This window comes from Plectropomus leopardus, chromosome 16, assembly GCF_026936395.1.
Source record: "Plectropomus leopardus strain MGB_pleo_1.0 chromosome 16, ASM2693639v1, whole genome shotgun sequence".
Taxonomy (NCBI): Eukaryota; Metazoa; Chordata; class Actinopteri; order Perciformes; family Serranidae; genus Plectropomus; species Plectropomus leopardus.
This window is the reverse complement of record NC_142191.1, coordinates 27,609,029-27,622,547: the sequence shown is the minus strand read 5'-3', so window position 1 is coordinate 27,622,547 and position 13,519 is coordinate 27,609,029. Positions and strand designations below refer to the sequence as shown.

The window sequence follows — 13,519 nt, the reverse complement described above, 5'->3', positions numbered from 1 at the left end:
GTAAAGCTGGAACAAATCTGAAGTGATTCATTTCATTGTCGACTAATCTGTTTATCGTTTCTTTCAATTATGGTTTCATATTGCGTGTTTTGTCCAACCAACAAGCCAAAGCCAAGAGGTATTTAAAGGAATACTTCATCCCCTGAATGACTATTTGTTTATCTGTTACTCACCCCATGTTACGTAGAATCGGTGCCTAAAACTCGCATGCCTCCATAATCCAAAAATGGAGAAAATTCTTGATGAATCAAAATGATAGGGCTTCACCTTTAACATATGTTGAGTACTTCCCAACCAGACAGCCCCTCCTGATGGGAAACTTTCACTAAAGTGAAACTGATCTGTGCTCTCTTCAAAGCCAGACTCCATTGACGGAAACTGTAATTTTACTTCGCTAAACATGGAAGCTATTGGTCTACTGCTGCCTCAATCAGTTAGTATGTTTGTGCTATTGTGCGACTTTGGTGACCCAAACCAACCCTTTAAAACTCCAAAGTCACACAATAACACATATGGACTGACTGCTCGAGGCAGCAATGGACCAGCAGCTCCCGTGTTCAGCGATGTAAAATTACAGTTTTTATCTATGGAGTCTGGCTTTGAAGAGAGTATAGATAAGTTTTACTTTCCGCTACGATCCCCATCAGAAGGGGCTGTCTGTTTGGGATAAAAACACACCAATACAAATAACGCAGTCTGGCTTCATTTTCTTGTCTCTATATACAACCTTATGAATTGTGTCTTTCCAAGTGACAAGCTGCAACAACAAAAAAAGACAGAAACTATTCATCTAACTATCATAGTGTGTGGGTTTTCACTTAATGACTGAGTCTATATATGGAGTTGGAACACTGACAGTAAGTTTTGGCATAAAAAATAAATTTTGGCGTTGAAAAATGAAACACTGGCAATGGAGAAAAAATCCACTAAAAAATAAAAGACGGGTAGTAAAATTATTTTTATATTTTTTGAATTTTGATGTGTTTTTCCATGAAAATCTTTTTTTTTCTGTATGTCGCTTTTTTTACAGTGTAAATTTTAGGTGACACTGGAAAAAAGAGTGAAATGAAGGGGGAAAAAGGAGATTGTAATTGAAAACACCAGAATACAATAAAATAAAATATTCTTTAATGCATACTTTTATTTTTTAAAGAGGATTTTTTTCAGAGCCAATGTTTCCTTTCTCAATGCCAAATTTTAATTTCATTGCCAAAACTTACTGCAACTGTAGCTCCAAATGCCACAAAACCGAGCTGAAAATGATGGATAGGCCCAGCAGACATCAGCTGGTCACTGCACAACCCCACACTCCTACACTGGACTCCACATCACCTCCCTTTCCAACCCTGCTGCCTTTTTATAGGAACTGCAAACCGAGTCGTCACCCTAGCAACACAGCCGTACATGGGCGGAGGTTTGTGCGCTGCTAAAAAGAGAGAAAGAGAGAGTGTGGGAGGGAGAGGAGCAGATGTGTACAGGTGTGAACACATGAACCTGGTCGCCAGTCAGCCATTAACAGCTGTTTGTCTGCATAGAGGTTACCTGCTCTCTACTTTGCTGAAACACACACACATACACACACACACATACACACGATATTATAGAGCCACGAGAAAATACCCTGCGCTCACAATTATGAGTCATCCACTCTACCAGATGGTAGGAGAGAAAGAGACGGAGCAGGAGAGGACCAGTGTGTGGCATGATCACAGAACAAACACCAAAGGTGTGACAAAGAAGCCATAACCACTAGTGGCTATATATAACCCAGCACATCCTACAGCGATACACTGAGTGGTATGACAGTGTGTGTGTGTGTGTGTGTGTTTGTGGAAGGCAGACACACAGCTACTCTCAAAAACGGAGTGATGATTCTCGGCTCTGGTTCTGCGAGCAAAGGTCACAGTCTAGCCAATAACTTTGTCAGGATTCAGTAACGGCGTACAGTCTCATTTATATTTGGTACAGTGTTTTATCAGTGCCGGTCTCAAAGGGCTTCACAACACCCACGCTCCAAAACCGTGACTCAAATGACACCCTTCTATATTAAATTGTCAATGAGAACCAAGAGAAAAAGCTCATTAGGAACAGCGACATGGGAGAGGAAATGATAAGGGCATCACAGGCTGCCGTTAACAACCACGAATCAGCCCTAACTTTAGCGTTTTTACAGCACATCCTCAGCGGCTACAGAAATATCAGCACCCTTCCCCCCTAAACTGAATAATATGGATTAAGTCATCTATTATGGCATATGTAATCCTCAATTTCAACATAATATGTTCAGAACTATAAAATATAATGAGAAACATTTATTAGCAAAATAACAGATGGCCACGTTGATTTTTTGTGAATCCTATTAAACAAATACTTAACAGTATAAAGTACACAACATAAAACTGATACAAAGATGCTGTAAATCCAATACTGGCACAAAGCAGCCCTGTTTTTCGATTTGAAACATTACACTAAATGTCCTGTATACAACTACAGATATATAAGGGATGAACAAAGTACAGCAAAGTGATTAGGGTTCGATGGTTTAATGTATATTGTAATAGAGGAGCATGCTGTATACCATAACATCATATTTCACCCCAGCTGTACACTTCTAGTGATGTTTTCTTTTTTCTTTTTCATTCCATGCCATTTCTAAAGGCCCTTTCAGTGTTTTCCATTTCCATTCATTACCATTTTTTATAATTAATGTTTCGTAAATGTTCTATGGTTACTCAATCAATAGTAACTAGCATTTCAGTTTTTTGTTTGTGTGGTTGGTAGGTTGGATTATTTTTTCACTTACTCAAAATATGTATATTTAGGGATATTTGGGGATTTTCCAGTTAATGCTACAAAGTTCTTAATTGCAGGTGAATTTGTAGAGATACTTTGAACAATAAAAACGAAACGTGAACAATGTACATGTTAAATAAATATTAATAATGAAAATATTTAAGTTAACCATAATTGATTTAATGTATACTGTGAAATCAAAATACCGTTTTAAAGGTAGCCTACTCGATCAGGGATGTTTGCTGAACTTACAATAACCAAGTAAAAGCTACTTATTTAACAATGTCGTTTAACTTACAAAAATTAAGTTGGTGAAACTTTAAATTGTCACCAGTTTTTGTTAAGATTTGATTATCGCGCTTTACAGTGCATTGTTTGACGTTGTCGTAGCATATCTGCTTTATCTAAAGTGGAACAGGGGAACAAGCTCATATATTAAAACTGCAGATCAGGGATAAAACGGCCTATTCTGAGTGTGTACCTGAACATAATCACAGATCAGCGCCAACACTTGATGTGCTCAGGCAACAAAGCAGATTTTTGTGTTGCTGCAGTTTTCCTTCATCAGTCTTCCTGTTCTGTACAGAAATGTAATTAAGATAGTAAAGATTTAACTTCAGCATGCTTTGAGGGGATGACAGACAGAAAACCAGCAGTGAATGAAGGAAAGGGACATTTTACAGCAAGTGCACAGCATGGGTTTCCAGAATTACACCTTTGGACTTTGTTCAGTGCTCTATTTTTCTTACCTCACCGACATGCATTACAAGCCAAACTACACTGTAAAATCTGACAAGCTGATTTTATTTATTTTTTTAAATCTAGGGAACCGACTGTCTTGAAAAATGCAAGTAAATATAACTATTTGTCTTATTTGCTGTTTACGTTTTACGTAATGTTAAGTTTGCTTAAAATTTTGTTATATTTACTTAATATTGTGAAGTTGTTGCAACTTAAAAATGACAAGTTTACCTGAATCAGTCTTTCTCATTTTTAGCAACTTCAGCAAACTAAGTTTAGTGTGCTACATATCTGTATTCTGCCGCCTGCAAACTAGTCAATCATATTTGTTTACTCTGACACATATTAGAAAAACCAGAACTCACAGATCTTCTTAATCCATCATTGGCAGAATTCTGTCAGTATCAAGTTAATTTAATTAAATAGTTAATGATTTACTTTCTTTACTGAAGTTGCTTTTGAGTTGCAGTAATTTTGCAAAATTGAGTAAAGAATAGCTACACTTTTAGTAAACTTAACAATTAAATACAAAGAAAACATAAATTAAGATAAATTATATTTAAGTCATATTTACTTTCCTTTTTCAAGGAAATTGGTTTCCAAGATTATTTTAGGTAAGCTAAACTTGTCAGATTTTACAGCACAGTCATCCTTTAAAAAAATGGTACTATGTGTCTTACTCAGTGAATTAATATATGTGCTGTTAAATGAAACTGAGAATTACATGTAACATCTGTGCTACATTACAGTACTGCTGTGTTGTTGTCCCCTAATTATTTTCACATTACCTAATTCAGGTCATTATGGTGTAAAACATTATTGCCCAGTAATTACCTGGACCATCGACTGGCCCATTCAAGCACCACGCTTGTTTAAGGAGAGGTTGGACCAGATACACACAGTCCTCTTGGATTCAATTAGGCTTTGAGCGACTCACTCACAGAAACCATTAGCTGAGTGAAGAGGCAGAGCCCCAGAGGAGGGATCCACAGGTGGCTCCCCCTCTCTCATTGCCTTTAATGACTCTGCCCTTTTCATCGCCATGGTAACCAGCATCATTGCGATCAACCCCTGGAGAGCAGGGTGTGAATCCCCTCAACAAGCCCGTCTGACCTTTCTTTAAATAAAATAGCTCACTTTGTTAAATGGGTTACAAACATTTCAAAGTATAGATGTAAGACATGTTTGGCTGACTCTAACTGCAGACTTATGGGCAAGAACACAGTAGGAGGAAGTAGAAGTTATTTTGAGAAGAAAGGCAGTTAGCTTGATGAAGCAGCAACTCTTTGGCAACCATCCTCGAAGTGAGAGAAAAGTGGGAAACAGAGAAATGAGTAAAGGACCAGGGTATGTAGAATAGTATGTTTTTTAATACCGTCATAAATACAGGTGGTCCTCTTTCTGTTAAACTCATATGTAGCGCACAGCATGCACCACAAGACCTCAGTCTCAAGTCTCTACTAGTGCAAAATGCAGCTGAGCAGAGAGACATCACGACATCTTCTGGTGGAGGGAGAAGTTACAGGACTGTAAACAGCCAGCAGCCAGCCATAGCAGAGAAAGACCATGGGAGATGGGAACGTTTTTTTTTCTTTTACATCTTACGTGGTCAATTAAGGATTTATTTCGACCACACTGGACCTGGTGATTGTTGGAACAGTGGACCTACTAGCTAGATTACTCAAAAGAGTCACCAAGACTATTAGAGTGAGTTTTCTTTTGTTTCTGTCAAGTTTTAATGAAGTATGTTTTATGATGAGTGAATGAGGCAGTTAAGCATAGTCAGTCTTCTGTTGAATTCAAAAAGGGAATATTAAAATATTACAAGAATGTTACTTTTCTTAACATTTTGTGGGTTTCTATTGCATATTTACTTGACTATAAAAGCTGAATGTAAGTTGCACAACTCACAGTTATGTGTGTTAGCACCACACACATATCATATACTCTGACATTTCAGAAAGGTATTAAAGTATGAAATATTACATACTGCCCAAGCATATAAGAAATCATACAAACTATACAAACACACTGAAATCATACATGGTAGCTCAGTTTAATATACGCCTGCAAGAATCACCTCTACATACTGTAACAACTGACGGGTCTGGGACCCCAACACACTCCAGATGCTGTTTATGCACCAAACACACACGCGCACACACACAGAAGTGCATTGCAGAGCGTTTCCAGGGTTCAGAGTGCAGCCCGTGTGTTAACTGGGAGCCTGGCACATTTTACAAGAGGCCAATCATGTTCCCATTCACACAGAGACAGGGGACACATTGACCACAGAGCAGGTCTGGACTGCACTGAACAGAACCAGTCGTTTGTAACCATTATAACCAACAAGTGAAGCCTTCATAAAAACAACTGTACAGGTTTGTTTTAACTGCACTGTGAATACAACAGTGGATTGAGGCCAAATGGCCTTCAAGAGTCCATAAAATGCCTGTGAGATTCTGTTGAGTTGCCAAATATTCACGTGTGAATTGGACGTTTGTCTTAGTGTGGGAAATGTTAGGCTGTGTCCTATATCACTGACCACTCACTGTATAGTTAGAGTCACAACGATTAGTTGTCAGCGATTAAATTAATCGCTATCTTATCGGTTTGAACCATTTTTAAAAAGAAAAAAAAAGTCAAAATTCACTGACTCCAGTGCCTTATGTGAATATCTTCTGGTTTCATTCTTCCTCTACAGGAGTAAACTGAATATCTTCAGGTTGCAGACAAAACACGACATTTAGGGACGTCATCTTGAGCTTTGGGAAACACTGGTCTACATTTTTCAACATTTTCAGATATTTCATAGACCAAACAACTGATCAACTTATCGAGAAAATAACTGACAGATTAACCAACCATGAACATAACTGTTAGTTGGTTTGTGTACAACCGATGGTCACTAACAAATCACTTTTTACCATCATTTGTGCATTTAAGGAAAAATGGGAGTCAAACAAGAGAAGTGAGAGAAGTGTGTTTATAACCTGTACAACAAATGTAAAAGTTTGAATGCTTGTGAGAACAAAAAAAAAAAGACTGTTATTGGGCTGCATTTTCAAGCGGTTTAGTATTATTCAAAAAAAGTGCAGTTTGTTTTTCCTTATGATGACAGGAACAAGTATAGGAAACAAAAAGGAGACTTAAAAAGTTCATTTTAACAGCAACACACAGATCTGTTGCCATCCATGCTGCCTTGCTATCAAGTTTTGTTCCCCTTTATTTGTTTTATTGTGTTTTAAAAACTGTGTATATACCGATACAAACAGCGGAGCTTCTCTCACATTGTTTCACCACTTTGTTTTTATATATTAAGAAACACACATTTTAGCACCGATGAGATTGACTTAACTGTAGCCCGAGCTGCTTGTGTTTCCTGTAAACACTGGCACTGGTGGAAACATTTGCAGATTACGCTGGGAGTGTTTGAGGAGCTGTTTCTGATGTAAATGCTTCCTTACAATGTTGGCTATCAATCACTTCTCTCTCCAAGGCCTGACACACACACACACACACACACACACACACACACACACACAAACACACACACACGTCTGGGCACAACACTATGCTGTTCACGCAGAAAGACAGACAGACCGGAATAACTAGCTAAGCTCACCTCATCCACCAAGCTGATCACAAAATCACTGACTTGATGAAAAAGGAAACAGGACAACTTGTGAAACATTTCCTGAATTCTGGATTGTTTTTTCATTGTACAGTCTTTATCAGACACCACGCCACAGCATGTCTCTGCAGCCCAACACCCCACTTTCCTACTGGCCACCTAACGTATTAGTTTTACCTTCAGTCTTTCCTTTCCTCCAAGAAACAGGGTTCCCACACACTTAAACCTGCTGATGCCTGAGTAAATTGGCTTGATTTTTTTCAAAAACATGGGAAGGCAATGTGCAAGGGAAAAAGAAATGATGTCAAACTAGCAGGAAATCTGCAAAAAGCAGAAGTAAATTGCCTGAAAATTAGTAAAAGAAAAAGAAGAAAGAAAAAGCAAGCTAAATAAATGCTTAAAAATTCTAAGAATTCTGTAATAATTTTTAAATATGTAATTATGATAATTATACATACAGTTTTTTCCCAGCTTTTTTTCTTTGTTCCCCTAGCTTTTTTTTCTTAATTTTAAAATCCTCTAATTTCTAAATTTGCCGTTACCTTCCATGATGAGGAAGGTTATCCACTTGCTTTCAAATAACAATTTATCGATTCATTAATTATTAATTTTACCAATAATCAATTAAGGAAAGTGCTTGCAATTTGCAACCCTATTATCCACTGAATACACCTACACCACCAAAAAAAATCCATGATTTTTCCAAAACTTTCAATGATTTGTACCACTTCCTTGATTTTTCCTTGCCTGAAAATATGTGATTGTGAAATTTCAGGACTTTTCCAGGTTTTCCATGACTGTGGGAACCCTGAAGGAAACTCCAGAATTAGACTAAATTGGTGACACTTGCTGAATTTTGTTGAAAACCCCCAATATCCTAAAGGCTACATCAGTTGTTAGAGAATATATTCAAAATGCATGTGATGCATGTTTCAGTGCATGAATAATGCTGCAGGGAGGTCAGGGGTCAGGCACAGACCATCATCCCTAGAGCTGGGACATTCAGTAACCAGCTAAAGGACACGGACACAGTGTGGATTCTTGCTGGGCGTGTAGCTGGAGGACGGTCTCTCGGTCCATAAAGGACGTTCAGAAACAATGAGATGGATTTGTGTCTTTTTGTTTCACACTCACAAGCAGCCATTTGCTTTTACTGAGGACCATTTATGTTTGTTTTTGAAGAAAAAACTAATAAAAAAATAAAAAAAACAAGAGAATGGCTTGTATAAATAAATTAATTAATTAATTAACTATTAATAATAATTTTAAAATAACTTTGACCATTATAAATATTGTTTTTTGGACCTTTGGACAATCTTCCTTTAAATATTTACCAAAGGTACTAATTTCTTGCAATTTGCTGACCAGTTCTTGCAAAGTTGCTCATTTCCTTTTTTCCCATGTTTTCAAAACAAAGCAAACCAATTTGCTCAGATTTCTAAATACTTGTGAAGTCATCTGAACGCAGCGCAAGAAAAGTGATGTCTGTCCTGGCATCAAAGGGTTAAAGGCTTGAGATTTCCTCCTTATTTGTCTTCAGTTAAACTACTCATTAATGAGACATAAGGCCTTAAACGCTCACAAAAAAAAATGATTAAAAAAATAAAATAAAATAAAGTCGGATGTCAACAAGGTTCCTGCACAACACCAGAGGCTGATGGAGAAACACAGAAGAAGAACCCACTTGAATGACAGCAGGTACGTACCGGTGGATTTCCATTTTGGAGGCCAGCACACATCTCTGACTGAGGATGAAGCTGGAGGCTTTGGACTGTGGACCAGAAGACTGGATCTGCATGTCTCCACACAGCCGCTTCCCGCGCAACTAAAACCCCAGCCACCCGCGCTCCGCTCCGCTCCTCTGTCTCGGGGTCTCGCCTCCACTAACGTCCTCTCTTTGACTCGCTAGCCAAGGTAATCTCTGCTTTCTCCCCCTCTCTAACAAACAGCTTTCTTCATCATCCAAAAGCAGAGTGCCAGTCCCCCACCCCACCCCCTCCCACCCCACTGTCCCACCCCCGGCCTCCCACCTCCTCTCCTCACAGCCCCCGTTTCTGGGTGATTCCTTCCTTGTGCATATGTGCGATATCAGCGCCAGCGAGCGAGCGAGCCGTCCAGACACTCAGCCAGCTGTGGTTCCCCCATGGCCGCGGCACCAGCCGGCAAACACGCACGCTTCAGCCCTGGCTTTGGGGCGACAGCGGGGGTATCCAGGCAACAGGCTCCCGCTCCCGCACAGCCCACTCTGGCGCTCCGTGGCTGTTAGCGGGGAAATCACCGCGGCGGGATCACGCAGCACGCCTCGGCTCGGCTCAGGAGGGTTCAAGCGCGGGGAGGGGAGGAGGCTTCCTGTCTTCTGTTGCTCTCTGTGTTTTCTTCCTCCCGCCCGGCTCCCTCTCTGCTACATCTATGTCACACCTTTTGTCTCTCAGTTGATCTCTCCCGCTTTCATCTGCACGCGGCTCCCTCCCATCCTCCCTCCCTGCTCCTCGCTCCGCTTTTATCTATGCGACTCTCCACGCGCTCGCACTCTCTCTATTTCTAACTCGTCACACACCCACCCAACTCATCTCCCTCACTCCCTCCACAGAGATGTGCCGGGGAGAGCTGGGGAGGACGGGCGGCCAGAATTAGTGGTGTTTGGCAGCGCTGGAGCGGGGATTAGCAAAGCGTTTCGCAGCATCTGACAGACACAGAGCTCTGACAGGAGGGATTCTCCTTTTCACCGCATGGCTCCACAGTCACTGTCTAAATGCGGTGCATCTTACTGGAGTTCATTTTCAGTCTTTCCTTTGCAGCTGCAATCGACTGGCACTGAATAAAAAACACACTGCATGTATACTGAAGTCAGAGCGCAGAAACACAGCTGCACTGAGTCAATCATGTAATCAATAATGCAATAATGTAACTATTACCTACAGTACGCACATCAGTCTTAATAATGTTCACTACTGTTCTCATGTGAAATCATAATCAAAAGTTAGAATATCTGTCATCTAGATAGTAAGGCAGGACCTATATTTAGACTGTGTTTTGGGCTTTCCCACTGAGCTGATATTTATACTGCAACCCTTACTGGGTTTTATTGGTTGCTATGCCAACTCTTAGGTAACTTGGGAGCAGGATGGCCATCATTTTCTCTGCTGTGTTTTCTTTTATGTATTTATAGAGCTCAGAAGAAAAAAAGGTGTATCTTTAAAACAGTGATACTCAACTTGCTTTGCTTGGGGGCCACTTTTGCAAAATGACAGGAGGCCAAGGGCCAGTCAGCAGTCCCATACATCTATCTAGGATTTGAAGACGTTTTTAGGATTTTAGAGCATTACGAGTATTTTAGAACATTTCTAGTTTTTAAGGACATTTCTGGGATTTTAGGACATTTCTAGGATTCCGAGACGTTTCTAGGATTTTAGGATGTTTGGGGGATTTCAGAACATCAGGGGCTTAGCAGTAGAAAGACACAAAGACTTAGTAAATTGGTGCTATGACCAGAGAAAACAGAGAAAAAGGACTTGGGGCAATAACTTTTGCTCAAGTTGAAGAAAACCTACAAGTACCAGAATGCACTGCATTGCACCAGACAAATAAACGCTTCTGCTGGTGGTTGACGTAGTGCAGGTTTGGCTGTTTGTTTTTTTTTACAGGGAAACAATAATGTAGCCAGCTAAAAACAAGCTATCTCCTATTAAAGCCAAACAGTGCACTGAAATATGTCTTTTAAAACATTATAGGCAAAAAATATGCAACACAGTAACAGAATCTTGGATCCTATTTGATCATTTGATCTCAGTTTTTTCAGCCTCTGTTTTTATGATACAGAAAATAGTATGCAAACCACTTCTGGTTCACAAAATCCAATATTACAGCCAAACAGTTCACTTAAATATGTTTTTGGAAAATTTAAGATGAGAAATGACAACACAGCAACAGAATCTTGGTTCATATTTGATGAACATTGCTTAGTGTTACAGTTTGATCTCAGTTTATACAGCCTCTGTCACACAACAAAGGAAACAGTATGGCCTCCACTTTCTGATCACAAACTCTCACATTACAATTAAACGGTGCACTAAAATATGTTTCTGATGAAATTTAAGGTGAGAAATAGTGAAACACAGTAACAGAGTCTTGGTTTTAGTTTTAACCCCCGTGGATGTACAGAAATGAAGAAAGCACAGTTTGAGCAACAGTATAAGAGTCAGCAAAACCTACCAGATGACACACAGCCTCAGGTCAGTAAAACACCCGTATTTGCTCCAAAGTTCACAAATCTACACATTTGACCTCTTCTTTCTCTCTTTTTTTACCCACAATGTGAAAAACATACAGGCAAACACCAGCAACTACAGATCATATCAGCCGTGAATAATAAAAGCTAATGCCGTTGGTAACTTTCCCAAAGGTCACAGTGACGCTTGGCTGTTGTCCAGCGAGTGTGGCCTCTGTCTGTTCTCAGCCAAACATTATTAGTGAGGTAAGTTTAGCACCACTCTCCAACATCAGCATCATAAGTAAACACGGTGCTTTAGTAGTTTATATAAGCAGACAGAGAGGAGAATATCTCTGGTTAATATCTCTAGAGTCTGGTGTCTAAATATTCCTGTCCAAAGCGTTCCTGTTTCCTGTGTCCACCTCATAGTTCTGAATGGTGACCACCAGCATTTTGAGTAAGTGCCAATGCCTTGAGACCTATAAAAGCCAAAAGCCTTACTTTTTGGAAACCTTTTTTGCTCAAAATAGAAAACTTGAGAATCAGGTGAGTTATGAAACATTTCTCACGGTATGGTAACTTTATCAGTAACAGATTAAATGTCATATGCACAAAGTGTTACTTTTGGAAAAAAATCATGCTGTTCCATGTGCACTAAAAGGTTTAGTTTCTTTGACAAATGGCAGAAATTACAGTCCAATACTATTTGTGTTTATTGAGCTTAAAAGCAAGGAATAATATATTGCAGGGATGCACGATAGTATCGGCACAGTAATAACAGCCAAGAAAAGGACAATTAGGATATTTACTGATATTGTCTCATATGTCTCGCAGGCCCCTGAATAGTATCAAATCAAAAAACGATACTGGCCGACTTTATATGAGCCAATATCGTATTTTGATTAATCTTGGGATTTACACCCCTACATCATGTAAACAAACAACAAACCTGTCAGCTGTATGCACAAGATCATACTGGAGACGTAACCACTTTAAACTTTGATTGCAAACTGGGTTTCGGGTTCATTATGAGTGGCCCGCATGTGACTCCCGGACATGTCAAGTTTGTTAATAACACACTTCATTTTGAATTTTTGGTACAGGGCTTTTATTTTGAAGTGCAGTCTCCTGCTGTTCAGCTGCTATTTTATTGCCCAGTTCTTGGTATTATTTGGCCTATTAAGGTGCTGTGACTTCGCTGAGTTTTTATGTCACTCATCTTGAAGCAATTATGGGCACTTTTTGGTTGCAGTGCTATTTATTTACTAAGCTTTAAGTAATTGTACTTAATTCTTTCATTATGTGTTATTTAATTGTGTTTTAAGCCATTTTGTGAAATAAAATATGTGGTAATTTATCTTATGTCTGGACCTTGAACGAATGAGGACAAAATCTGGACCCTGTGGCTGGACCAGTTGGGAACCACTGACTTAAAAGATGGATGAGTGCTTGCTGTCTTGCTAAGTCTGTACTTTGAAACAAAAAAACACACATTTTAAATTCTGATATTTACTAGAAATAGCATACAATATAGGCAAAGGTAAATGGTAAATGGACTATACTTGTATAGTGCTTTTCTAGTCTTATTGAAGGCAAAAATTCAATTTGCCTTCAATATTTACCAGAAAATTTCAACTTCGTGGCAATCTTTCCAGCCAGGTGCTATTTTATTTAGGTGAATAGGTTTAATATAGATATTTTCTCATGTTAACGTCATGAATCAGCTGTTTCTTGTCCATTGTGGCACCTTCAATATGAGCCACAAGAATAAATAGAAACAGGGCATCAGACAAAAGTTCAGCTGGATCACATTGCATTGCTCGTGGCCAGTTAGGACATGCCAACAGAAAACAACGCAATCAAACTGATTTTGATGCACACGCTCGTGTCGCATTCAGTTAGGACAGAGTGCCTCCAAGGTAATTATTTTCACCAAATTTTATTACCAAATATGTGGACGCTAAATGTGCTAAACATACACAACACATGCTAAACATAAATGGTTACAACTGTGCATGAAATGAAGGTAGATGTACTAAAGCTGAGAACACTACTGTGACATGCCTTTGCACTGAACATTATGAGGTATAAATGAACCACGTGATCGGCTTTATTACATATTAGATAGTTCAGTATAGATT

General features: G+C 39.2%; 1 protein-coding gene across 1 annotated transcript in view; it reads right to left on the bottom strand.

Moving 5' to 3' along the window:
* enah (ENAH actin regulator) overlaps positions 1-9,140 on the bottom strand; it is a 93,155-nt gene extending 84,015 nt beyond the window's left edge. Inside the window, 1 exon segment of the mRNA XM_088089311.1 lies at positions 8,875-9,140. Coding sequence (XP_087945437.1) covers positions 8,875-8,966 — 92 coding nt within the window. The 5' untranslated portion in view covers positions 8,967-9,140.
* Between the last annotated feature and the right edge of the window lie 4,379 nt (positions 9,141-13,519).